Below are 27,602 nucleotides of genomic sequence, written 5' to 3' on the forward strand. Positions count from 1 at the left end.
TTCAATGGTCATTTTTTATTAAAAGAAAAACAATTCAAAACACATGATAAGAAATTAGACTTTTATCAATACACAAATAATTTTACTTAAAATCAACCCAGTTACATATTTTTAAAAAATTGCAGAACCTCTCCGCACCAATGTCCACAACCTAGAATAGGTTCACGTGAAACCTATAGTCCTACCCCGGAGCATCAGTTAAGTGATGGTCCAGGTACTCACTGACACATTTCTCTTGACACCGAGATGGTCGCAAACAAAACACCATTCTTGCCTGGATGAAGCAAGAGTTTACATAAAAGAGCTTTATAAAATGTCTATGAAGGAGAATTGATAATATCAGAAGAGCTCCAGCACTTCAATTGAATATAATCCTCTATTATTCTTTTCTTGATTTAATTTCTGTAGCTCCCGAAAACTTACTTCAATCTTGTTGAGCTCAGAATAAACAGATACCTAAAGAAAAAAGTTTCAGAGTAACTTTTACCATAATGTCTACATAGAAACAAATCTTCCATGAGTATTAGTAAGTTATTTAAAGACAAATTTTAAGAATAATTGTAATTCAGGTAATACTTGGGTACAAATAAAATCAGTATAGATCAAATAATCACAAACCTGAGATTTTACAAGCTTGTAAAGATTTATCAGTAGCCTCTTTGCTTCTGGCATCATTACTACAACAGTAAAATTTGCATCCAGAAGTAGACATATCCAATCCATAATCTGAAGATGAATAGGAAAAGGAAGTTAAGATTTTAAATTTAACTTCAGGTTAATTCACTTTACAAAGTCCATAAATATATCAAACAGTTATAAGAAAAATAAGTCTTTATAAATAAAATCTGAACATTTTTGTTTAGAGAGGGAGCAATTTCTACGAAATATAAAAAGTCTCATTTCTGGCTTTTAAAAAATTTATTCTAATTAAAAAAAATTTTAGAGATGGGATCTTGCTATGTCACCCAGGCTGGAGTAGGAATGCAATGGCATAATTCATAGCTCACTGGAGCCTCCAAACACCTGGGCTGAAGTGATCCTCCTGCCTCAACCTCCCAGAGTAGCTGCAATCATCCAGAGTTGCTGGGATTACAGATGCACCACCATACCTGGCTACTTTTTAACAATTTTTGTAGAGATGGGGTTTCGCCTTATTGCCAAGCTAGTCTTGAACTCCTGGCCTCAAGCAGTCCTCCAACCTCAGCCTCCCAAAGTGCTAAGATTACAGGCTTGAGACACCGTGCCTGGCCAGTAGTTGTCTTTTTATTTTTAAAAATTTTAGTTTTTAGTTTCAATAATTTTCAGTCACACACACACACACAAAATAACTACTCATCTTCTGTTCTGCAAGATACATTTTCCCCAAGGACAAGGTGTTGTGTATTATAGATGAGTTACCATAAACCAGAATTATTACTAAGCATTTATAAAAGTTTCTTATGTAGTCCTACATCTTCCAATGGTGTAGTTAACATGCAAATATGAAAGCAACCAGGAAACTGGTTATCCATCTGGGAGGGGGAGCTGATCCCTATGGAACTCCTTATATCAGATTAAATTCTATATGTATCAAAGAGTTAAACACAAGAAATAAAACCATGTAGCAGGGAAAGCTGGTGACTATTTTCATAATCTTAGAGTGGGAAGAGCCTTAAACAGTAAGCCATAAAGAAGTTATAGAGGAAAACTTTAATTTTAATAGCATGAAAAAGTGTCAAAAATTATACTAAAGAGAGTAAAAAGACAAATAACTTACAATGCATTTGATAGAAAAAGGCTAATTTCCTTAATATAAAAGGAACTTTTTATAAACCAAAAGACAGGAAATGCAATATATATATGGCCAAAGAACCCGACTAGGAAGATTCACAAAAACAAATATAGCCGGGCGCGGTGGCTCACGCTTGTAATCCCAGCACTTTGGGAGGCCGAGGCGGGCGGATCACGAGGTCAGGAGATCGAGACCACGGTGAAACCCCGTCTCTACTAAAAATACAAAAAATTAGCCGGGCGTGGTGGCGGGCGCCTGTAGTCTCAGCTACTCGGAGAGGCTGAGGCAGGAGAATGGCGTGAACCCGGGAGGTGGAGCTTGCAGTGAGCCGAGATCGTGCCACTGCATTCCAGCCTGGGCGACAGAGCGAGACTCCGTCTCAAAAAAAAAAAAAAAAAAAAACAAATATAAATGGACAAGAAGAGATGGTTTCCTTCTCTCATTATCAAAGAAATGCAAATTAAAATGAGGTAACACCTGTTACCCATATGATTGGCAGAGTAAGTTTGACAAAACTGGATGTCAGTAAGAATGTGAAAAAAGAATGCCTCAGACCTTGCTGGTGGTAGCTGTCACAACTCTTCAAAAGTCTGGCATTTTGAAAACTAAAAATGCATGTACCATTTCATCCAATAATTTTTCTTGTGGGAATGTATTCAACAGGCATTCTCATAAATATACAAGAATATCTGTATAAAGATCCTCACTGAAGATTTACAACAGCAAAAAATGGCAAACAACTTAAATGTCCATCAATAGAGGATTGATAGATACATTAATTTATATTTGTAAAATGAAATAGTATGCATTGGTTAAAAGGAATGAGGCAGGGCCAGGTGCGGTGGCTTATGCCTGTAATCCCAGCACTTTGGGAGGCCGAGGCGGGCGGATCACAAGGTCAGGAGATGGAGACCATCCTAGATAACACAGTGAAACCCCGTCTCTACTAAAAATACAAAAAAATAGCCGGGCGTGGTGGTGGCTGCCTGTGGTCCCAGCTACTCGGGAGGCTGAGGCAGGAGAATGGCGTGAACCTGGGAGGCAGAGTTTGCAGCGAGCCAAGATTGCGTCGCTGCACTCCAGCCTGAGCGACAGAGCGAGACTCTGTCTCAAAAAAAAAAAAAAAAAAAAAAAGGAATGAGGCAGACCTATGTCTACTGGTCCAGGAAATGTCTAAAACAGTGCTGAGTGGGCCGGGTGCGGTGGCTTATGCCTGTAATCCCAGCACTTTGGGAGGCTGAGGTGGGTGGATCATCTTGAGGTCAGGAGATCAAGACCAGCCTGGACAACATGGTGAAATCTTGTCTCTACTAAAAGCACAGGGGCATGGTGGTGGTGGGGGCCTATAATCCCAGCTACTCAGGAGGCTGAGGCAGGAGAAGCACTTGAACCTGGGAGGCGGCGCTTGCAGTGAGCCGAGATCGCACCACTGCACTCCAGCCTGGGTGACAAAGCAAGGCTCTGTCTCAAAGAGAAAATAAATAAATAAATAAACAAACAAACAAACAAATAAATACATACATACATAAATAAAAAATAACCACTTAAAAATTTAACTTATTTTTAGGCCAGGTAAGTGTCTCATGCCTGTAATCCACATGCTTTGGGAGGCCAAGGCAGGAAGATCACTTAAGCCCAGCAGTTTGAGACCATCCTGGGCAACACAAGGAGTCCCTGTCTCTACAAGAAAAATTAAAATAAAAAAACTGTATTTTGCCCGGGCGCAGTGGCTTACACCAGTAATCCTAGCACTTTAGGAGGCTGAGACAGGTGGATCACCTGAGGTCAGGAGTTTGAGATGAGCCCGGTCAATATGGTAAAACCCCATCTCTACTAAAAACACAAAAATTAGTCAGGCATGGTGGTTCGTGCCTGTAGTCCCAGCTACTCAGGAGGATGAGGCAGGAGAATCACTTGAACCTAGGAGGCAGAGGTTGCAGTGAGCCGAGATCGTGCCACTGCATTCTAGCCTGAGAGACAGAGCGAGACTCCATCTCAAAAAAGGAAAAAAAAATGTATTTTCATGTGGTGTGGTGGCATGTACCTGCAGTCCCAGCTACTTGGGAGGCTAAGTGGGGAGGACTGCTTCAGGGCAGGATTCATGTGTGCCCCAAACTATGATTCCCACTGCACTCCAGTGTGGTTGACTGAGCGAGACCTTACCTTCTTGAAAAGGAAAAAAAAAAGTTATTTTTTATATGAAGAATAGCCAACTTAAGTGTTTAAAATACTTCGTTAGAATAACATATTACCAAACCAAAACAATTTATTGTTTTTACTGCTTCTATGTGGGATGGTTGATCTTGAGCCTGCGGGGAGCAAGCTGGCCCCAGATTTCTCCAAGTCCACATTTCTTTGCCTCCAATTCTTACATGTCCAAAGACAAGGAACTATAGACATGCCTTTGTAGGAGGGTAAATACATTATTTTTTAATGTTTCTTACTGTTTTTTAAATAAGTATTTTTTTTTTTGAGACGGAGTTTCACTCTTGTCACCCAGGCTGGAGTGCAATGGTACCATCTTGGCTCACCGCAACCTCTGCCTCCCAGGTTCAAGTGATTCTCCTGCCTCAGCCTCCCAAGTAGCTGGGATTACAGGCATGTGCCACCACACCTGGCTAATTTTGTATTTTTAGTAGAGACAGGGTTTCTCCATGTTGGTCAGGCTGGTCTCAAACTCCTGACCTCAGATGATCCACCCGCCTCGGCCTCTCAAAGTGTTGGGATTACAGGCATCAGCCACCGCACCCAGCATAAGTATTACTTTTAAAGAGGGACTACCATGGGATTCTCTGGGAATATTTTTTCACTAATCTTTATTCTCTTATTCCCTCCCCGCCCCCCTTTTTTTTGGGACAGAGTTTTGCTCGTTGCTCAGACTGGAGTGCAGTGGTGTGATCTCAGCTCACTGCAACCTCTGCCTCCTGGGTTCAAACAGTTCTCCTGCCTCAGCCTCCCAAGTATCTGGGATTACAGGCATGCACCACAATGCCTGGCTCATTTTGTGTTTTTAGTAGAGACAGGGTTTCACCATGTTGGCTGGGCTGGTCTCAAACTCCTGACCTCAAGTGATCCTCCCGCCTTGGCCTCCCAAAGTGCTGGGATTACAGGCGTGAGTCACCACGCCTGGCCTGTTCTCTTATTCTTAAGAGATGATTAAGGGGGCAACCTATATTATCAGCCCCTTCCTGTTGTCTCCCATCAAGGTTAAGGAAATTCTTGGAAAAGGGAAGGGTCATAATGAAGAATCAGGAATTTAAGATAAATTAAAATTCTGTCGTGTAGATTTATGGATCTAGAAATCTACTAAATGAGAGACTCCCCATTTCTAACTGCAGTGGTTTGGTTTTATGAGCGAAGAGATTCGTATGGCCTAGGAAACAAGACATCAGCTCTTGAATGCAGGTGCTCACCTTGAATACAACTTTTTTCACAGATTTTTCCCAGCACCAAATCAAAGTAAAAAAATAATCTCACCTGGTTCAAGGTAGGTGGGTGTATTCCAGGAAGAGTCATAGTAGCATTTTCGCTACACTTCAGGTACAGGAAATACAAATACTTAAGAAACAGCTGGATGGGAAAAAAAATGGACAGTTTATCACTTTGATAGAAAAAATTTCTATTATATAAACCCATCACGAAGATTGAAGAAAATGTTCAATTTATACATCAAACAAATATGCCAGACATCAGGAGACACAAAAATGAAAAAAATGCAGTCCCTCCCATGGTTTGGGGGTAGTGGTGGTGATAAGCTCATTGTTTGTAAATAACAGGTAGAGTAGAGAAAACCCTTCTGCCTGCAATTCTTTTTAGTGTTTATTCATTTATAACTTAGGAAGCTTAACTTGGCCTTCAAGTTTGGCACCAGGAATATGCCATGGTCTATCACCCTAGTATCGCTCTAGTTTTCTCAGCAGAATTTTTTGCCATTAGAGCTGGGCAACCTCTTATTCACGTGAAAGAATTTGATAACCTTTAGAATGCCCTAACAGCTGGTTAGAGTTAAATAGCAATATTTAAACCAGAAGTAAAATTCTATACAACTTGGGTGAACACTTACCGTGATATGCTGTGCTGGGATGTCTTTCAAATGAGGCAGAAGAAATGTTTCGCTATACGCTGAATGAAGAATTGCATTACTTAGGACTAAAGAAAAATCTTACTTCAATAAATAGAAGCTATTCTATTGAACTTATGAGTAACTTCCTTTATCAATGTTAGTTTTCTAAATTTATACAAAAGTTTTAAGTCTCTAAAAGAGCTCTATCGCCACTCTCCTAATCATTGGAGATCATGTGGAATACTTTAATTGGTATTAATATTCAGAATACTGATCTTCAGAATCGATAGAGCTTCTGTGTTAGTATACCTTTTTTTTTTTTTTTTTTTTTTTTAATATGATGGAGAGATGGGGGTCTCGCCATGTTGCCCAGGCTGGTCTCGGACTCCCGGGCTCAGACAATCCTCCCACCTCGGCCTCCCAAAGTGCTGGGACTACAGGCATGAGCCACCATGCCCGGCCTAGTTAAATTAAACAGGTTTAAGTAAACCTTACTTAATGTAGCATGGAACATAATCTATTTTCAAACAGAAACAAAAAACAATTGGAAAAGGAAAGAAAAACCTTAAATTACTGAGTTACTCCTTGGTTACTGCTTGGCATATAACTATACCCTATCAAGAGAAACAGAGGGATGCTCTATGTCAAAGGATACAGTAGAGCTGCTCTTTTTTGTACCACAGGGCATGAAGTGCTCTCCTTTGTTTTGTCCTGGGGCTTTTTATTTAACTCTTGATCACAGTTATTGCATTTATCTTCTTCAGGATTGAAGCCATTTTGAAGAATTTCAGTTTGCTCTTCCATTTTCTCATCATGTACAGAATTACTATAGTCAAAAACTGACTCCATACTGACATCTGTTTCTTGAAGACTGTCATCACCAATGCTATGATGGTAGTTGAAAGCAAGAGGTTAATTCTTATCACCAAGCTTTTGGGAAAAATTTCATTTCCTAAGCATCAAAGTTTTGGAAATCAAATATTGTAACAGATTATAAATGTAGTGAAGAAAAAGGACCATTGGACTCTAACTTACCTCAAGAAAATTTTTAAGCAAGCACAGGTGACTGATTCAGGAATGTCAGGGAACTGCTGTAGACAGAGTTGTAACAACTGTACATCTTTCTTTTTTAAGGCAATCTCCATTAAGTCGGGGCACAAACTAAGACAAAAAAAATCTGAATCATTATTACATATTAAGAAAATTCTCAACTGCAGAACATTTATAAGCCTTTTGAGAGTTTCAGAAGATTAGAACTATAAAAAACAACATCAGAAGAATTATGCACATAAAGTGTGGTATGCACAAACAGCTACCTGTAAGAAAGCACATGTGTTTGGATAAGCTGCATCAGACAGTTCCGGGGATAAAATGATGGTTCTGCTTTACACCTTTCCAGAAGTCCTGTTACTGTGTCCCCAATGACAATATGAAAGTCAGGTGTCTGCTTCAGAGCCAAAAATTTCCGTACTTCTACTTCTATGTGTTTTTCTGAATCTTTCTGAAAGGGCAGAATTAAAGAATTCAGTTTGGCATATTAATGAATGTCACTCCGAACTTAAAGTTTCCTAGCACAACATTTTCTCAAATGACTAACAGTTATGCATTCCTGCAAAGCTGAAGCTGATACTGCAAAGTTAAATGAGAAAGAGATAAGGCTAACACCATATCAATCTCATGAGGTGATAGCGAGCATCAAAGAAGCCAAAACATCGGATCAACTCTGACACCCTTAAGATACTACACAGATGTTAGCTATAGCTGTAAAGATGATCATAAAAATAAGACAGAATGAAGAGTAGATGGGATTTCTTTGAAACACTTGAGTTTGATTTTTCATATTTCAATATTATTTACCATTATGGTTGACAAAAGTTGTTTGGATGGTGGAACCTCTGGCTGTAAACTCACTTCAATTTTTCGTCTCCTTAACTGGAATTAAGTAAATTGATTAGGATCACAAAACAATATAAGAGATCTAATATACATTTAGAGGGATATGAAACACTCCAAAGAGATTAGCACACTTTTGCTCTCATCAAAAACTTTTAAAAGTATATGTAACTAATAGACAACATGGGGCATTTCTGGATAAAGAATGTGAGGTTACTGGGTTCAAGCCGCAAACTGTCCTGTCATTAAAGCTAAAGCTTTAAGAGTTGTAAGGATATGATTCATTAAAATAATTCAGTATTTTTCTGTTTTTCAACATTTGCACTAACGTTTCAATTTCAACTATGAAACTTACAATTCTTCTTGACTGCTCTGAGTTCTGGAACCCAAGTCCACATCCTTGAGGTGTTTCCCAGTTTACAAAATGGGGCATGACATAAGTTCCTAAGAAAATGCAAAACGCACAATTTCTGGAATGTTTTGACTTACTTTTTGCCCAACTAAACAATTACACAAAGAACAATAAAAAAAAAAAACACTCATACAATTTAAGAGAGGCTTTGAAGTACATGTAATTCTGATAACCTCAGATAAGTAAATCATAATATAGTGAAAAGGCTGTATGTCCAACAACATTAAGCTAACAGATAAGGCCATGAGTAAACAAGGGAGGGCAGAGGTATTACTGATTTTGTTTAGCGGTTCTCCCATTGTCCCTAAAATCAGAAGAACACTGGCATTCAAAACACAGTGTAGCTCTTCAGCTTGCAGCAGAACCTGCAATTTGGACTGTTCACAAGTTTCAAACTTTTTTTTTTTTTTCCATTTTTCTGTGGAGTATGGGGTCTTACTATGTTGCCCAGGCTGGTCTTGAACTCCCAGGCTCAAGCTATCCTCCCACCTCTGCCTCCTTAAGTGCCGGGATTACAGGGGTGAGACACCGTGCCTGGCCTGTTCACAAGTTTCAATAAACAGTGGTAAATTTCAAAATTAAGAAAAAGCTTTACAAATAGAAGGCTGTGGAAATCTATATGAAACTACAAGTTAATAAAACGGTTTGTATTAATAAAACAAACACAAGTAAGTTTCTACCTGGATCTTGACTATGCTTGAGTTTTCCAAGAGCACCTGCTAATGATGACACTTCACACTTGTATGGAATCACAGTTAGAGATTTTCCATGTAGCATAAACAAATGTTCTCCATAATACCAGAGCTACAAAAAAAGTTACCAAAAACATAAGCAAATTTTTTTCTCTTCTAAGGTCTGACTCAATAAAGCCTTATCACTTACGGTATAAGTGCTCAGTATTAAAAACAAGGCAAAGTAAGCAACTTTCAAGAAGAATTTTATATGCAGAGCTTATTAAATAGGCTCTTATATTTGCCCAAGTCTGAAAGAAGCATATTTAAAGAATATTTTCAACTCAGAAGAATCTAATCAACATATACATTTAAAAAACTCAATTGCTTAAAATTAATGCAGTCACTATTATACATCTACTAACATAATAATTACCAAGGCTACTATAGCATGGGCAAACTTCTAATGCACTAAATGTACAAACCGGAATTTAACACTTTACATCTTATGATTGTAAAAATAAGACAGGTATGTGAAAAAAAAGCCTGAGGGAACGAGGAAATAAAAAAAAGTTTGTAATAATACATTTAAAAAATGGTAAAACAAATAATAAGTTGTAATAAAAAAGTGAGTTTATTCATAATAAAAAATTGTGAATAATTTTGTTAAAATTACTTGTTTATATATAAATTATAATTAAATTGTATGCTGAGAAACCTTGTCTCTTTATCCTCAAATTAAAATTACCAAAACATCCTATTGCCTTGATTTATTTGTATATGAATATTCATTCACTAAGTAACTAAAACTTACTGTGCACCTTGCTAAGCACTGAAAATACACTGGAGAAAAAAAACTCACAAGGAACCCTGCCTCAGGAAGTGCACAGTCTGCTCAGCTTCAATTTTAATTCTTTTAAGTACTTTTATGTAATTTCATGGTAACATTTAACATTTAATACTTAATCTAAAAGACTTATTAGGAAAATTAACAGCTTGAGGGTATAGTTCAAAATACATAAGTAAAAAGACCAAACCAAAGAGCAGCTAAAAACAAAAGCTGTTTTATTAAATAGCTAATAGATCTGGCAATAATTTAGAATTTTGGAAGTGATTTCAACAATAACGAAACTAAACATAATCCCTCAAGTAAAAAATAATTCTTAATTTGATCAATAACTGCCAAGCTATTTACTTATTTATTTACAGAGATGAGATCACACTATGTTGTGCAGGCTGGACTGCAGCAGCTCTTCACAGGCACAATCATACAGCACTGCAGCCTTGAACTCCTGGGCTCAAAAGATACTCCTGCCTCAACCTCCACAGTAGCAGGGACTACAGACACACACGACCACACCTGGTTTGAAAAGCTGCCAAAATATTTAGGTCCAAAGAGATCTCTTCCCTTATAGCATATTTATTAGGCACAAAAATAACTAAATTTCTGAAGCAGGAGGATCACTTGAGCCCAAGAGTAAAAGATCAGCCTGGGCAACAGAGTGAGGCCCCATCTCAAAACAACGCAAAACAGGCCGGGCGCGGTGGCTCACGCTTGTAATCCCAGCACTTTGGGAGGCCGAGGCAGGCGGATCACAAGGTCAGGAGATCGAGACCACGGTGAAACCCCGTCTCTACTAAAAAATACAAAAAATTAGCCGGGCGTGGTGGCGGGCGCCTGTAGTCCCAGCTACTCGGAGAGGCTGAGGCAGGAGAATGGCGTGAACCCGGGACGCGGAGCTTGCAGTGAGCCGAGATTGTGCCACTGCACTCCAGCCTGGGCGAAAGAGCAAGACTCCGTCTCAAAAAAACAAAACAAAACAAAACAAAACAAAAAAAAAAACGCAAAACAAAACACAACAAAATAACTAAATCAGAGAAAGTACTCAAGTGAAAAAACTTACTTGACCACTGGTCCCTTGTGGTAACTCTTTTGAAGTCTGTAGTGTTTGAAATTTTATGTTCCATACAGAGAGGCATTCTATAAAATAAGACATAAATTCAGAAAAAAGTCCCAAGTATAAATATATGATATTTTGGGGAAGGGGGAAGTTATAGTTAAATATATATGTTTTGCTTTATTTAGTATAGAAATGAATTATGAAGACAGTGATTGCCACAGGAGCCGGAAGAAATGAGAGCTCATGGTAAGAAGCAGCCTGGAATGGTGAGCCCTGAGGAAGGGAGGGCTTTATGAATCAGGAATAACAATTAAAAACACCCAACAAATAAAAGCCCAAGACCAGATGGCTTCACTGGTAAATTCTACAAATTTAAAATTTAACACAAATCTTCCCAAACTATTTCAAAAAATAAAAGAGCAGGAAATACTTCCTAAATTCACTCAGGCTTTAGGTTGCTCTGATACCAAAGCCAAACAAAGACACCACACAAAAAAACTACAGAGCAATAAATAACTCCATGAGTAGAGATGCAAAAAAAAACCTCATCAAAATACCAACAAACCAAATCCAACGGGAAATATTAAGATACATGACCAAGAGGGATTGATTCCAGGGAGGAAAGGGTAGTTAACAGAAGAAAACCAATCAGTGCAGCACATACATCAACAGAACAGAAGGAATAACCATTTGATCACCTCGGTTGACACAACGCATTGTGCAAACTCCAAGTCTTTCATGACTAAAAAAAACAAAAAAAACAAAAAACTCAGAAAGCTAGGAAGGAGGAAGGAGCTTTCTTAACATGATAAAGGGCATCTATGAAAAACCCACAATTACCATCACTCAACAGTGAAAGACTAAAAGCTTTCCCCCTAAGATAAGGAAAAAGACAAGGGTGCTTGCCCTGCCTTCTTCACCACTGCTATTCTACACAACTATCACCACACTGAGAGGTTAAAGACTGAAAACTGACCCCCTAAAATGAGGAACAAGACAAGGAGGCTTATTTTCACCACTACTATTCAAGTTCTAGCCAGGCAAGAAGAAAAACAAAAATCCAATTTTTGTTTTATTTGTTTTGAGACAGAGTCTTACTCTGTCCACCAGGCTGGAGTGCAGTGGCACGATCTCGGCTCACTGCAACCTCTGCCTCCTGGGTTCAAGCGATTCTTCTGCCTCAGCCTCCCGAGTAGCTGGGATTACAGTTGCACGCCACCACGCTCGGCTAATTTTTGTATTTTTAGTAAAGACAGGGGTTTCACCATGATGGCCAGGCTGGTCTTGAACTCCTGACCTCAGGTGATCCACTCACCTCGGCCTCCCAAAGTGCTGAGATTACAGGTATGAGCCACCACGCCCAGCCAAAACTCCAAATTTAAATGGAGGTAAAACTAACTCTACTCACAGATGACATGATCCTGTATAGAGAAGATCCCGAAGAATCCACAGGAAAAGATTAGCATTGACAAACAAAATCAGCAAGGTTGCAGGGTACAAGATCAACATACAAAAATCAGATGCTCCTATATACTAAAAACAAAAAGCAAATTAAGAAAAAAAAATTCCAGCAGGGCATGGTGGCTCATGCCTGTAATCCTAGCACTTTGGGAGGCCGAGACAAGTGTATTGCCTGAGCTCAGGAATTGGAGACCAGCCTGGGCGACACAGTGAAACCCCGTCTTTACTAAAATATAAAAAATTAGCCGGGAGTGATGGCATGCACCTGTAGTCCCAGCTGCTCGGGAGGCTGAGGCAGGAGAATTGCTTGAACCCGGGAGGCAGAGGTTGCAGTGAGCCAAGATCATGCCACTGCACTCCAGCCCTGCAACAGAGTAAGACTCCATCTCCAAAAATAAAAAAATTAAAAAAAAAGAGAAAAATAATTCCATGTATATTAGCATCCAAAAGAACAAAATACCTAGGAATAATTTTTTTTTTTTTTTTGAGACGGAGTCTCGCTCTTATTGCCCAGGCTGGAGTGCAGTGGCATGATCTTGGCTCACTGCAACCTCCACCTCTCAGGTTCAAGTGATTCTCCTTCCTCACCCCCACTCCCCCAAGTAGCTGGGATTATAGGCATGTGCCGCCACACCCGGCTAATTCTGTATTTTCTTTCAGTAGAGACGGGGTTTCTCCATGTTTGTCAGGCTGGTCTCAAACTCCTGACCTTGGGTGATCCGGCCACCTTGACCTTCCAAAGTGCTGGGATTATAGGTGTGATCACTGCGCCTGGCCCCTAGGAAGAAATTTAACCAAGGAAGTGAAAGCATTGTACACTAAAAGTTATAAAACATTGCTGAATGGAATTAAGGAAGACATAAATAAATAGAGATATCCTGTGTTCAGCAATTGGAAGACTTAATATTAAGATGGCAATACCACACAAAGCAACCTACAGGCGGCCGGGCGCGGTGGCTCAAGCCTGTAATCCCAGCACTTTGGGAGGCCGAGGCGGGCGGATCATGAGGTCAGGAGATCGAGACCACGGTGAAACCCTGTCTCTACTAAAAATACAAAAAATTAGCCGGGCGCAGTGGCAGGCGCCTGTAGTCCCAGCTACTCAGGAGGCTGAGGCAGGAGAATGGCGTGAACCTGGGAGGCGGAGCTTGCAGTGAGCCGAGATCGCGCCACTGCACTCCAGCCTGGGCGACAGAGCGAGACTCTGTCTCAAAAAAAAAAAAAAAGCAACCTACAGGCTCAGTTCAATATCAATCAAAATTCCAACGGTCTTTTTTGCAGAAATGGAAAAGCCAATCTTCAGAATCACATGGAATAATTATAAGGGGCCTAAACAGCAAAAACAAACTTGAAAAAGAAGAACAAAGTTGGAGAGCTCATACTTTCTGATTTCCAAACTGATTATAAAGTTACAGTAATCAAAACAGTGTGGTACTGGCCCAGTGTAATAGACTGAGAGTCATCTAGGGCCAACTGATTTTTCAACAAAGGTGCCAGGACCATTGTGGTGCTGGGACAACTGGAGAGCCACATGCGAAGGAACAAAGTTAATCCCTTATTTTACACCATACACAAAAATAACTCAAAATGAATCAACAACCTAAATATAAGAGCTAAAACCATAACATTCTTTGAAGAAAACATGGGGATAAGTCTTTATAAAAAGACCTTGGATTTGGCCACGGATTCTTGGATGTGGAACCAAGAGCACAAGCAACGAAAGAAAAATAAAAATTGGACTTCATGAAAATTAAAACTTTTGTGCACAAAGGGACATTATCAAGAAAGTGAAGACAACCTATAAAATGGGAAAAAATATTTGGAAATCATACGTCTGATAAAGGTGTAGCATCTAGAATATATAAAGAACACTTACAATTCAACAACAAAGACAACCTAATTTAAAAACAGGCAAAGGACTTGCATAGACAATGAGCATATGAAAAAATGTTCAACACCCTTAGTCATTAGGGAAATGCAAATCAAAGCCAAAGTGAAGTACTACTTCACACCCACTAGAATGGCCAGAATCCAAATTATGGAAAATAGCCACGTGTGAGCAAGAACATAGGGAAACTGGAACCACTGTACAATGCCGGTGGGAATGTAAAATGGTTTGGCCACTGTGGAGTTCGGCAGTTCTTCAAAAAGTTAAACACAATCAATAATGAAGAGTATAACTAAAATGTTTGCAACGCAAAGGAATGACAAATGCTTGAGGTGATAGGTACCCCATTTACCCTGATGTGATTATGATGCATTGCATGCCTGTAGCAAAATATCTCACGTGCCCCTTAAATACATACACTTATTATATACCCATAAAAATTAAAAAATGAAAAGCTAAATATGGAATTAACATATGACCCAGTAATTCCCCTGCTAGGTGTATATCCCAAAGAATTAAAAACTGGTACACAGCAGGGCGCGGTGGCTCACGCCTGTAATCCCAGCACTTTGGGAGGCCAAGGCGGGCAGATCATGAGGTCAGGAGATCAAGACCATCCTGGCTAAGATGGTGAAACCCCGTCTCTACTAAAAATACAAAAAATTAGCCAGGCGTGGTGGCACACACCTGTAGTCCCAGCTACTCGGGAGGCTGAGACAGAAGAATGGCGTGAACCAGGGAGGCGGAGCTTGCAGTGAGCCCAGATCGCGCCACTGCACTCCAGCCTCTGGGCGACAGAGCAAGACTCCGTCTCAAAAAAACAAACAAACAAACAACAACAAAAAACAACAAAAAAACTGGTACACAAATGCATGCACACCAATGTTCATAGCGATATTCACAATAACCAAAGGTGGAAATAGCTGAAATATCCATGAATGGATGAACAAATAACAAACTGTGTTGTACATATACAATGGAATATTACTCTACCATGAAAAGGAATGAAACACTGATACATGCAACAATGTGGATGAACCTCAAAAACATTTGGCTAGCCAGGTGTGGTGGCTCTTGCCTGTAATCCCAACACTTTGAGAGGCTGAGGCAGGAGGAGCTCAAAGCAAGACCTCAGTGCTACTAAAAACTAAATATAAAAACAAAAATTAGGCTAAGTCTAAGCCAGACACAAAAAGTATTGTATGATTTCATTTACACAAAGTATCCCAAAAAGGTAAATCCATAAAGAATGCAGATTGGTGGTTACCAGGGGTAGGGGGCAGAGGAGAATGAGGAGCAACTGCCTAATGGGTCCAGAGGTTCCTTTTGACATGATGAAAATGTTTTAAAACTAGACAGATGTTGGCCAGGTGCAGTGGCTCACGCCTGTAATCCCAGCATTTTGGGAGGCCGAGGTGGGTGGTTCACTTGACCTCAGGAGTTCGAGACCAGCCTGACCAACATGGTGAAACCGTTTCTACTAAAAATACAAAAAAAAAAAAAAAGAAAGAAAAAAATTAGCCAAGTGTGGTGGCACATGCCTGTAATCCCAGTTACTTGGGAGCCTGAGGCAGAAGAATCGCTTGAACCTGGGAGGCAGAGGTTGCAGTGAGCCGATATCCCACCACTGCACTCCAGCCTGGGCAACAAGACTAAAACTCTGTCTAAAAAAAAAAAAAAAAAACTAGACAGAAGTAGATGCACAACAAACACCAGTGACTCCTTCACTTTAATTTTTCTTCTACAAGTGCCTACCAAAAATTAAAGATAAATGAGAGTAAAAAATTAAAAAAGAAATGAAAGTAAAAAAGAGCATTAAAAAATTTAAAAAACGATTAATTTTATGTTATATGAATTTCATCTTAATTTAAGAAAACAGAATAGATGGTTCATGTCTGGCAATGGGAGAGTGATGAAGCACACTGTGGGGACGCCCTTCAGTGAAATATTATGCAGCTATTCAAAAAGCAAGGAAGATTAACAAATAATATCATCTAGAATGATCTCTGAGAGATCTTCGGTGGGTGAACAAACAAGGAACACAACAGTATGTACGCTGTGCTACCATTTGTGTTAAACAAAGAGGGGAAAAAACCTTTAAGTAGTAGTATTTGCTTGGACCAAAAAAAGCATAGAAAGAGACACAGGAAACTCTATAGTAGCCACTGGGTTTTTCTGGCAGGGAGGTAGAGCAGAAATAAGAAAGAGAAGAAGATGGGAGAAGAGAGAGGCGAAGCACAGCTTAGTGAAGTGGTCAAGAGCCAGGACTTAAGAGCTGCAGGGTACATGGCTTAACAGAGTTCACCTGTTCGGGTTGAATCCTAGTTCCACTACTTAGTTACCTCATACCTGTTTCCTGTTTTGTAAAGGGGGATAGTACCAACTTTATTTCCTCCTATGTGGTTGTTAGAGGAGTAAATGATACAAATAATGAGATAATCTCAGTAAAGTGCCAGGCACATGGTATAGTTATTTTATTATTTATTTTTTGAGATGGAGTCTCGCTCTGTCGCCCAGGCTGGAGTGCAGTGGTGCGATCTCTGCTCACTGCAAGCTCCGCCTCCCGGGTTCACGCCATTCTCCTGCCTCAGCCTCCCAAGTAGCTGGGACTACAGGCGCCTGCCACCATGCCAGGCTAATTTTTTGTATTTTCAGTAGAGACGGAGTTTCACCGTGTTAGCCCAGGATGGTCTCCATCTCCTGACCTTGTGATCCGCCCGTCTCGGCCTCCCAAAGTGCTGGGATTACAGGCATGAGCCACCGCGCCCGGCTGGCACATGGTATAGTTATACTATAACCAGGAGCTCCTTTTTTTTTTTTTTTTTTGAGACAGAGTCTCACTCTGTTGACCAGGTTGAATGTATGGTGCAATCTTGGCTCACTGCAACCTCCACCTCCCGGGTTTGTGTGCCAACAAGCCCAGCTAATTTTTTGTATTTTTGGTAGAGGCATGGAGTTTCACGTGTTGGCCAAGCTGGTCTCGAACTCCTGGCCTCAAGCAATCTGCCCGTCTCAGCCTCCCCAAGTGGTGGGATTACAGGCGTGAGCCACCCTGCCTGGCAGGAGCTTTTTTTTTTTTTCCTTTGAAACGGAGTTTCGCTCTTGTTGCCCAGGCTGGAGTGCAATGGTGTGATCTTGGCTCACTGCGACCTCCACCTCCCGGGTTCAAGTGATCCTCCTGCCTCAGCCTCCTTAGTAGCTGGGATTACAGGCATGCGCCACCACACCCAGCTAATTTTGTATTTTTAGTAGAGACGGGTTTCTCCATGTTGGTCAGGCTGGTCTCAAGCTCCCAACCTCAGATGATCTGCCCGCCTAGGCCTCCCAAATTGCTGGGATTACAGGTGTTGAGCCTTGCTCCTATGTTAATGATAAACAGGAGAAACACAGAACAAAGTACACAGGTGAGGACGGGCGTATCATATGTGTGGTCAATAGAGAGCCTCGCCTGAGTAAGGCAGAGGGCTCTTGCTCAGAATTTGGGAGAAAAGGTTGGAAAAGGTGGACAAGGTCTAGGCTATGAAGGGACTTATGCTAAACGACAGAGTCTGAGTTTTCTAGTGAAGGCTGAGGTCTGCTATCTTGCACTGGCAAGGAGCAATCATGTTCTTCATGACTGACTAGGAAGTCTGGTGGGGAGTCGGTGGGTAAGGAGGCAAGGTGGTGCTGAGAATCCTGTTCAGAAGTCACAGAGTCCAAAGGCACACTATTAGTTCCCACATTTCAAGCTGTCCATGTCCAGTGGATTTCCATGATGTGAAATGTTGCCAAGAATCCAATCCTCAAAGGCAAGGCTTACTAATGTTTCAAATATCTGCAGGCTAGTATGAAGGTGACTAGTATATTCACCATTTTTATTTCTTTATGACATTATAGTTATGAGCATGGTGGTGATACCAAGAAGTGTTTTTGAAAGATCAATGCAAAATAAAAATAAAAACCAATTCAAGAATTAGGAAGGTACAAAAAAAATTGAGTATGCTGATAAAGAGAATGAATTAGTCTGGGTAATAACGAAATGAAAAAGAAAAGGAAGACTAAAAGGTACACCGTGAAGGAAACATACAAAGGCCTTCTTAATGAATTGGATGTCAGTTACCCTTAGAAGATTCTAGTGGACTTCCTAGGACTGCGACGTGATCCTGATCCAGGGCAGTGAGTGCAACTCCATTTCGAGCGGTACCAGATACAACAGCCTTGAGCAGCAGTGATCTAACTAAGCTCTGATTTTTTTCTGGGTCAGTTGGACGTATTGGTATCAAGGTTTCATATATACAACCATCAGAGCCTGTTGGAAACAAGCATTTGTTGTTGGTTATTGAAGGATACTTCTATATCTTTTATAGTTAAATGTACTAGGTTGTTTATAAGATTTTACCAATTTGATAAAAGAGCCAAACAGAAAAATAAACAATCCCATCACCGTGCTTTTTCTTAAAGAGTATCACAAATTTAAACTGGGGAAAGGAGTATTATTAATAAAAATCTCAGTAAGAAATGTAATAGTCAAGAAATACAAACTGTAAATACCTGTAATAACTTAAAATATTGAGGGGGACTGCCCAGAATATAGATTATCTAGTCTCTAAAATGATATATCCCTTATTAGAAAGTAATTAGCATCTAGTCTATACATTACATTTCTTTCTTGTTTGTTTTCTTGAGACAGGGTCTCACTCTGTGGCCCACGACTACAGTGCAGTGGTGTGATCACAGCTTACTGTAGCCTCAACCTACTGGGCTCAAGTGATCTATCTTTCCACCTCAGCCTACCAAATAGCTGGGACTACAGGTGCACACACTTCACCCAGCTAATTTAAAAAAATTTTCTTTTAGAGATAGGGTCTTGCTATGTTGCCCAGGCTGGTCTCCAACTCCTGGGCTCAAGCAATCCTCCTGCCTTGGTCTCCCAAAGTACTGGGATTACAGGTGTGAGCCAGCATGCTTAGTCTATTATAATTCTTCCTACCTTATCACCCTGAAAACCTTATGAAATTGCTCTTTCTTGTGGGCCAACTGAATTTCAGCAGTTTCATGTGGTTCTAGCTATTGTTACATAAAGATTTATATAACCCTTTGGTTCACACTTCCTCAATTCAAAGTTCATTAAGTTAAACATTAAGTACATTCCAATAGCCCCCAAGATATGAAGATGATAGGCGCCTTTTAAAAAATAGCCACTGCAAACATTTGCACACTGAAAAACTTCACAAAGATTTTTAATTGTGACAATATGGAAATGTTTCCTATGTATTGCTCTTGTTTATTTTTCCTTCACCTTCTCAGAACAACTTCAAAAGCAGCCATGAAGGGTGGAAGGGAGAGTGTACTACAGAGACTTTTTTTTCTTCCCCGCCCTAGAGGCCTAAGACTGGGGTTATACTTTAGACCACTTCATAAATGTAGACTCTAAGGCATTACAATCTATAACAAAAAGCAACTGGCATGGGCCAAAGCTGCTGTTAGTTTTGTTTTGCCCATCTGTCTCAGTCACTATTCAAAGAAGGGCACACTAAATCTAACGGTTGGAAAAAAGGAGCAGAGGGGCCATGCCAAGCATAGACAGTTTATGGTTCACTAATTACACTCAAAGAACCTGGGCCTTATCAGCTAAAAGGTGATTTCTCTTTTTCACTGGTATTAACATTGTTACTTATTGCTTATGTTAAATTTTGCTTTTTTGTTTTGTTGAGACGAGTCTCACTCTGTCCCCAGGCTACAGTGCACTGGCACGATCTCAGCTCACTGCAAGCTCCGCCTCCCGGGTTCACACCATTCTCCTGCCTCAGCCTCCTGAGTAGCTGGGACTACAGGCACCTGCCACCACGCCCGGCTAATTTTTTGTATTTTTAGTAGAGACGGGTTTTCACCGTGTTAGCCAGGATGGTCTCTGATCTCCTGACCTTGTGATCTGCCCGCCTCGGCCTCCCAAAGTGCTGGGATTACAGGCACGAGCCACCGCGCCCGGCCACCTTATGGTAAATTTTAAGACCTAAAATACAAAGAAGCAATGTTAGAAAAGGATGCTGTACCTAAAGTACTTCAATAGGCCCTCAAAACACAGGATCACTGATTTAATGCATGGCAAGACATGCAAAGTACAAAAAGCAAAGGCATGGGCCGGACGAGGTGGCTCACGCCTGTAATCCCAGCACTTTGGGAGGCCAAGGCGGGCGGATTACCTGAGGTCAGGAGTTCGAGACCAGCCTGACCAACATGGCGAAACCCCGTCTCTACTAAAAATACAAAAATGAGCCAGATGTGGGGGTAGGCGCCTGTAATCCCAGCTACTCAGGAGGCTGAGGCAGGAGAATTGTTTGAATACGGGAGGCAAAGGTTGCAGTGAGCAGAGGTTGTGCTACTGCATTCCAGCCTGGGAGATAGAGCGAGACTCTGCCTCAAAAAAAAAAAAAAAAAAAAAAAAAAGTGAAGGCATGAATGCTGTAAAGAAGCACAGAAATGGCTGTAACTGAATGCTTCACAAAGTCTACAATTCAAAAACATACACTATCCTATAACATTCCTCTATTTATAATCTCTGAAAGTTCAAAGAAAGAAAACTTACTTAATGACATCAAAGAGATGAATTTCCGATCTACAGATGCAGTAAAACTCTCTATAACAGAGTTTTTGTCTTGTCCAAGTAAGAGCGTATATTTGGTTAATATACGTGAGTTAAACATTTGCACATAAGCAAAGTAATTTTCATGCTGCAAAAAAAAGGTTATTTTATAAATATTCCCATTTCAACCAAGTATTTTAACATATGTTAAAACCAGAAGTTGTCACCCCATTCTAATTACATCAATGAGTACTTAAAAACATCTTATCCAATTAAATTTGCTTGTTTGTTTGTTTTGAGACAGGGTCTTGCTCTGTGGCCCAGGCTGGACTACCGTGGTGTGATCTCAGCTCGTTGCAACCTCCACTTCCCAGGCTCAAGCAATCCTCCCACCGCGGCCTCCCGAATATCCGGGAATACAGGTGTGCGTTACCATGCTCCACTATTTTTTTTTTTTTTAATAGAGATGAGGTCACCACACCCAGCCTTAAATTTAAAAGGTTATAAAAAAAAGTTAGAGGCTGGGTGTGGTGGTTCACGCCTGTAATACCAGCACTTTGGGAGGCCGAGGTGGGTGGATCACAAGGTCAGGAGTTCGAGACCAGCCTGACTAATATGGCAAAACCCCGTCTCTATTGAAAATACAAAAATTAGCCAGGCGTAGTGGTGTGCACCTCTAGTCCCAGCTACTTGGGGAGGCTGAGGCAGGAGAATCGCTTGAACCTGGGAGGCGGAGGTTGCAGTGAGCCAAGATCGTGACACTGCACTCCAGCCAGGGCGACAAGAGTGAGACTCCGTCTCCAAAAAAAAAAAAAAATTAGAGATCTTCTGAGAGAATAATGAAGTCCCATTTTAGTTTAAAAAATAATGGTGTGGCCGGGCGCGGTGGCTCACGCCTGTAATCCCAGCACTTTGGGAGACCGAGACGGGCGGATCACAAGGTCAGGAAATCGAGACCACCCTGGCTAACACGATGAAACCCCGTCTCTACTAAAAATACAAAAAAAATTAGCCGGGCATGGTTGCGGGCGCCTGTAGTCCCAGCTACTTGGGAGGCTGAGGCAGGAGAATGGCGTGAACCCGAGAGGTGGAGCTTGCAGTGAGCCGAGATCCTGCTACTGCACTCCAGCCTGGGCAACAGAGCGAGACTCCGTCTCAAAAAACAAAAAAAAATAATGGTGTTAGGCCGGGCGCGGTGGCTCACGCTTGTAATCCCAGCACTTTGGGAGGCCGAGGCGGGTGAATCACGAGGTCAGGAGATCGAGACCACAGTGAAACCCCGTCTCTACTAAAAATACAAAAAAAAATTAGCCGGGCGTGCTGGCGGGCGCCTGTAGTCCCAGCTACTCGGAGAGGCTGAGGCAGGAGAATGGCGTGAACCCGGGAGGCGGAGCTTGCAGTGAGCGGAGATCGCGCCACTACACTCCAGCCTGGGCGTCAGAGCGAGACTCCGTCTCAAAAAATAAAAATAATGATAATAATAATGGTGTTGCGCTGGGCGCAGTGGCTCATGCCTGTAATCCCAGCACTTTGGGAGGCTGAGGTGGGCGGATCACCTGAGGTTGGGAGTTCAAGACCAGCCTGACCAACATGGAGAAACCCCATCTCTGCTAAAAATACAAAATTAACCGGGCATGGTGATGCATGCCTGTAATCCCAGCTACTCGGGAGGCTGAGGCAGAAGAATCACTTGAACCCGGATGGAGGAGGTTGCGGTGAGCTGAGATTGCACCATTGCTCTCCAGGCTGGGCAATGAGAGCGAAACTCTGTCTCAAAAAAAAAACAAGGTTTTGAAATTTCACAGCTGGGCACAGTGGCTCACACCAGTAATTCCAGGACTTTGAAAGGCCAAGGCAGGAGGATCCCTTCAGCCCAAGGAGTTCAAGATCAGCCTGAGCAATACAGTGAGACTCTGTCTCTACAAAAAATAAAACATAAGCCAGGATGGTAGTGCATGCCTGTAGTCCCAGCTACTGGGCAACTCGGCAGGCTGAAGTGGGAGGACTGCTTGAGCCAGAAGGTTGAGGCTGCAGTGAACCATCGTAGCACCACTGCTCTCAAGCCTGGGTGACAGGGCAAGACCCTGTCTCTAAATAAATTTTTTTTTAAAAGAAATTTCACAAAATGGGCCAGGAATTGAAGATATCACTTACTTTTTCAGTAATAAAAATTAAAACAGGATGCCTGAATACTAGGAAAAACTTTGTCCATCTACAAAAAAAGAAAAAAAGAAAAATTATTGGATGCAAAAATCACCAGCTGGGAGACACATATCAATCAAAATTTAATCAAAGTTTTCATTAAATATTTTTTAGAACCAGAGAGACATCAGAGAACACTTAATTGGGTGTTTTGAAACACATACCACAAGGAATACGCATTTGTCAAATGCAGCTCTGGATTAAATGCAGGTTGTTGAACTCCCCAGATGATAATGTGAATTTTAAAGTTCTAAGAGGAGAGATGCAGTGCTTCCCAAACTTAAATTGACTCCCCTACCTCATTTTTTTCAGAGTTACTTTTGGGACTCGTGTTCTGAGGAAAACATTAAGGTCTCAATATAGAGGAAGCTGAGGCATAGAGAAGTTACTGGCTGCACAGTTTGTGGCAAAGCGGCAACTAGAACTCAAATCCTCCAAGGATTTCCCTCAAAACAGTTGCTCACATCTTAGAGGGATTCATCAGGTCAGTCTAATATATAACTGGTTATTGTCCACGTTGTAAGTACCAGTCTTCACTCTGACTTTTAGAAAATTAGATTCTACCAGGTGGACCTGGAGAAAACAAGTAAAATGAACAGGAAACGTGATGAAATAAAGAGGATCGGAAAGACGTGAAATCATGAAGTGTCCTTCTATCCCTTGATGTCATTTTTCCAGTTTTATTTCAGAATCTGGGAATGCAGAGGTCTTAATGCATCATGATTTCACTAACACGATGCACTTTTAGCCAGCGAACAAGGATGGGAGCTTGGTAGTCAGGGCAATATGAGAGGAACAAAAAGATTTTGGTCTTTTGGGATAACCCATTTCATCCTCAAATAACTGAGTATCCAGTTCTGTCAAGACTTCATATGACTCTATGGTTTCTTCAATCTTCATGCCCAGAGGCTTCTTAGGATGTTGTTTTAGTCAATGTGTTATAAGTGATTTTTAATTAGGTTACTTTCATTATGTTTATAACCAAAATACTTTTGAACAAGGCAAAAAAATGTTCAGTGCATTTTTATTTTGATAAATTTACTTACAAGTACTGGAACTTACTTAATCACTTCTTCATCAGAGATAATAGTTTCAATTTTCTGCTGGGGGTCTGCAAGCAAGGCCTCTAAACCACGAACAGCACCTTCCTTGAAGAGCACCAAGGGTTCTGTCCCTTGCACTGAAAGTATCCTATATACTTCTGCTGACAACTGGAAGAACATAAAAAATTTTAATTTTTATTCTAAAACAATTTATACCTAATATAAGGATATTTAGAGAAGGCTTCTTTTTAAGTGACTGCTTTATTTTCATTTTGAGTTAATTTTGCTTTATAATTATGTATGGTTCCAAAATCTAACCTACAACACAAAACACATTTAGAAGACTTAACTTTTTCTCTTATCCTCTCTACCTAGTCCCTGCTTTAATCCATAAGTTCATTTTTGGTTTACCCGTTGTGACTACTAGAGGTTAGGCTAAAACCTGGGTTTCTTAAAACTGGGAAAGATACAGATAAGCCATTCATGCAGAGGTACATGCAATTCTGGTGTTAGATAAGAAATGAGGCCACAATTATAACTACAGCCTGCAGTTCCAGAAAAAGAAGTTAACACCGTGTGTGAGGAAAACAACAACAAAAAAAACCCCCACTGTTTAAAATTCAGGATTGTGTTATGAATTTCAAGGTAAATGAAAAGACTGGAGCCAGGGAACAGCACAGCTAGCTAGCTAGGAGTTTCAAGCATCCAGGCAACAACTGCATTATATCTGAATCAGCCCTATTGTGAGCCACTTCTAAAATGTGCCAATTATATTTAGACATTTAGAACTGGAAAGAACTTTCAAGATTAACCTAGTTTAAGATCCTCATTTTATAAGTAAGAAAAAATGAACACACCCTAGGTCATTAGTAGAACATGCACAGCTAGTCATGTTTTTATTTTTTACTGTATTACGTGCCACTCTTAAAAATGTACAATACATGGGCTAGGCGCAGTGGGTCACGCCTGTAATTCCAGCACTTTGGGAGGCCGAGGTGGGCGGATCATCTGAGGTCAGAAGTTCAAGACCAGCCTGGCCAACATGGTGAAACCCTGTCTCTACTAAAAATACAAAATTAGCTGGGCATGGTGGTGCATGCCTGTAATCCCAGCTACTCGGGAGGCTGAGGCAGGAGAATTGCTTGAACCCAGGAGGCAGAGGTTGCAATGAGTTGAGATCGAGCCATTGCGCTCCAGCCTGGGGGACAAGAGCGAAACTCCGTCTCAAAAAAAAAAAAAAAAAAAAAGTACAATACATGAAACTTGCAGGGTCTATTCTACCTATTCTAAGAAAGGGCACAGGAAGTTCATTTTGCTCTCACAAAAGACACCCTCCAAACATCCAAACTCATGGAAATAAGTATAAATTTCTCATTCATGAATTATATAAATCCTCATCTCCTTAACTCACAGAGACATGTTACCAAGATACACTGTAAGATAATTAGAATGAAAACCTGATTAGGACCTTATGCTTATTTTCCCAGAAGTATTAAAACAAATAACACATAATTCATTATGAATGATTCTAATTCACCAATAAGCTAAAGAAATATGTTGGAAAATTCAAAGACTTACTGTAGCTTTAAATACTTTATCCAGGTTTACATCTTCATTATTCCATATTCTTAAAACCTTAAATCAAAACATACTAGTTAAAAACTATCCTATTCTCCATTTACATATAATAAATACAAACAGTTAATAATCAACATTTATGTTGTATATATTATACAAAAGTTTTAAAACTCACCTTATTATCGTGTACAACAATATACTCTCCAGTTTGAAAGTTGCACACAGCTGGACATGTTATAATTTGACCTTGTTTCACTGACCAGCTCCCCAAGGGTTTCTGATCAGAAACCTAATGAAATTAAGATAAATACAATATTCAAGAAGTCAACTTCAAACATTAAAAGCAATTAAATTTATAATCAATAAAAGAAACCATTAAAATGACGGCATTTTAAAAATTTACTGGCCGAGGGCAGTGGCTCACGCCTGTAATCCCAGCATTTTGAGAGGTCAAGGTGGGCAAATCACGAGGTCAGGGGTTCGAGACCAGCTTGACCAACATGGTGAAACCCTGTCTCTACTAAAAATACAAAAATTAGCCAGGTGTGGTGGCGTGCGCCTGTAACCCCAGTTACTCAGGATGGTGAGGCAGTAGAACTTGAACTCGGGAGGTGGAGGTTGCAGTGAGCGGAGATCGCGCCACTGCGCTCCACCCACCTCAGCCTCCCAAAGCTCTGGAATTACAAGCACACGCCACCACGTGCGGCTAATTTTTGTATTTTTAGCAGAGACAGGATTTCACCATGTTGGCCAGGCTGGTCTCGATCTCCTGACCTCAAGTGATCCACCCATCTGGGCCTCCCGAAGTTCTGGGATTACAGGCGTGAACCACCGCGCCCGGCCAAACCCCTAAAACGGTAGTTAAAATGAAAATATAACTAAGTTCCTAAATAAGTAAATAAGCAACCCTTTGTTAAGAAACAATAGTACATTTAAAAATTGATTATATTATGCCTCTGCATGGGAAGTTATGCCTCTGAACAGCAGCATGGGAAATTAAGTAGGGACATCAGGGATCATGTCTGTCCAATTCCAATCTGCCACTGTATTCACATGCAGGAGCTGCAAAAGTGCAAATCTATTTGACATCCAAAGTGAAACCCAATAGAGTCAGCAGAGTCAAAACGGTACAGGGAGCTGTTAGCAACCTGTTCTCAAAACGTCAAAGCAGATAGCTAACTTCTTTAAAACATGGAAAACTATGTTCAGCAGCCCAGAGAAAAGTGACTGCTTTCTACGCGACCACCAAAAGCAAGGTTAGAAAGTGTTCTCTATCAGGCTTTAGGCTGAAATGGGGGCAGGGCTTGCAGATTTTCCCAGGACTCAACTCCAGGATTCCCAGCGTGAACCAGAGATGCCAACAGACAAGTCACTTGGAGTCAAGATTCTTACCGAGCTATCAAGAAGTCCCTCACTCTCTAAAATTCTCCCCGCCCCTACAAAGAGAGGGGTGTGAAGTGTAGACATAGGGCTAAACCACTATTCCTACTCTGTCAGTGTCATCCTCTCCCGCCCAACCAATCTTCGTTCCATCCTCCCGCGGGCGGCTAAGATGATAAAGACCCTAGGAGGGAATCTTAGCAAGGCCAACTCCGTGAGTTCCGAAGCAAAAGCACAGGTTCTCTTTCTTTTCCGAGTCTAACCCACGTGCACTCAGACGCTCTGCCCCTGCAAGTCGGAAATATGCCTTTACAGGAAGGTAAGCAAGCCAGATTCTAGACCTCACTCAGCGTCCCCAACAGGCCCAGCCGGCTCTCTGCTAAGCCTTCTCCACGATCTCTTTCTGAAGCTGTGAGAAACTTGAGCTCGAGCTCCGCGCTCAGAAAGGGGCGAGAGGGCAGTCGAGGCGCTCCCAAACCTATTGCCTTCACCTTATAGAGGATGACTGTCCTGCCGCTGTCTGTCACTAGAAACTGGTCTGTTTTGTCGCTCTGCTCCACGCCTAGGAGTCCTTCAGGCCCGGCGCTCAGGACTACCGAAGACAACGTGAATTCTTCCTCCAGCGCTGCCATTTTGAGCAAACCTAAGTACGGCCGCGCGCACTCCCGGCAGGCCTCGCGCTTTCTCTCGCGAGAATGAACGGGCCTGAGGGGGCGAGTGCTCGCCAAACCAGGAACCTGCTCTCGCAGCCTGCGACCTCTGGCGGGCGGAAGGAGC

The 27,602-nt window shown here is 41.2% G+C and overlaps 1 protein-coding gene and 1 non-coding gene across 2 annotated transcripts; both read right to left on the minus strand.

Annotated features, from left to right (window-relative positions):
- NOL11 (nucleolar protein 11) lies at positions 1–27,602 on the minus strand. The gene is made up of 18 exons (XM_055242681.2): positions 27,317–27,602; positions 25,621–25,734; positions 25,446–25,502; positions 23,887–24,035; positions 22,777–22,834; positions 20,626–20,770; positions 18,160–18,348; positions 10,715–10,791; positions 8,820–8,943; positions 8,083–8,171; positions 7,692–7,766; positions 7,151–7,335; positions 6,870–6,995; positions 6,490–6,720; positions 5,835–5,913; positions 5,249–5,341; positions 619–726; positions 1–456 (listed from the first exon to the last, which is right to left on the minus strand). Exons 1-18 carry the CDS (start codon positions 27,455–27,457, stop codon positions 340–342), a joined length of 2,157 nt encoding a protein of 718 aa, XP_055098656.1. The 5' UTR covers positions 27,458–27,602; the 3' UTR covers positions 1–339.
- On the minus strand, positions 4,056–4,186 carry LOC129463330 (small nucleolar RNA SNORA38). The gene has a single exon (XR_008651122.1). It is a non-coding gene; the product is annotated as a small nucleolar RNA SNORA38 (small nucleolar RNA).

This window comes from Symphalangus syndactylus, chromosome 14 (genome assembly GCF_028878055.3).
Source record: "Symphalangus syndactylus isolate Jambi chromosome 14, NHGRI_mSymSyn1-v2.1_pri, whole genome shotgun sequence".
Classification (NCBI taxonomy): domain Eukaryota; kingdom Metazoa; phylum Chordata; class Mammalia; order Primates; family Hylobatidae; genus Symphalangus; species Symphalangus syndactylus.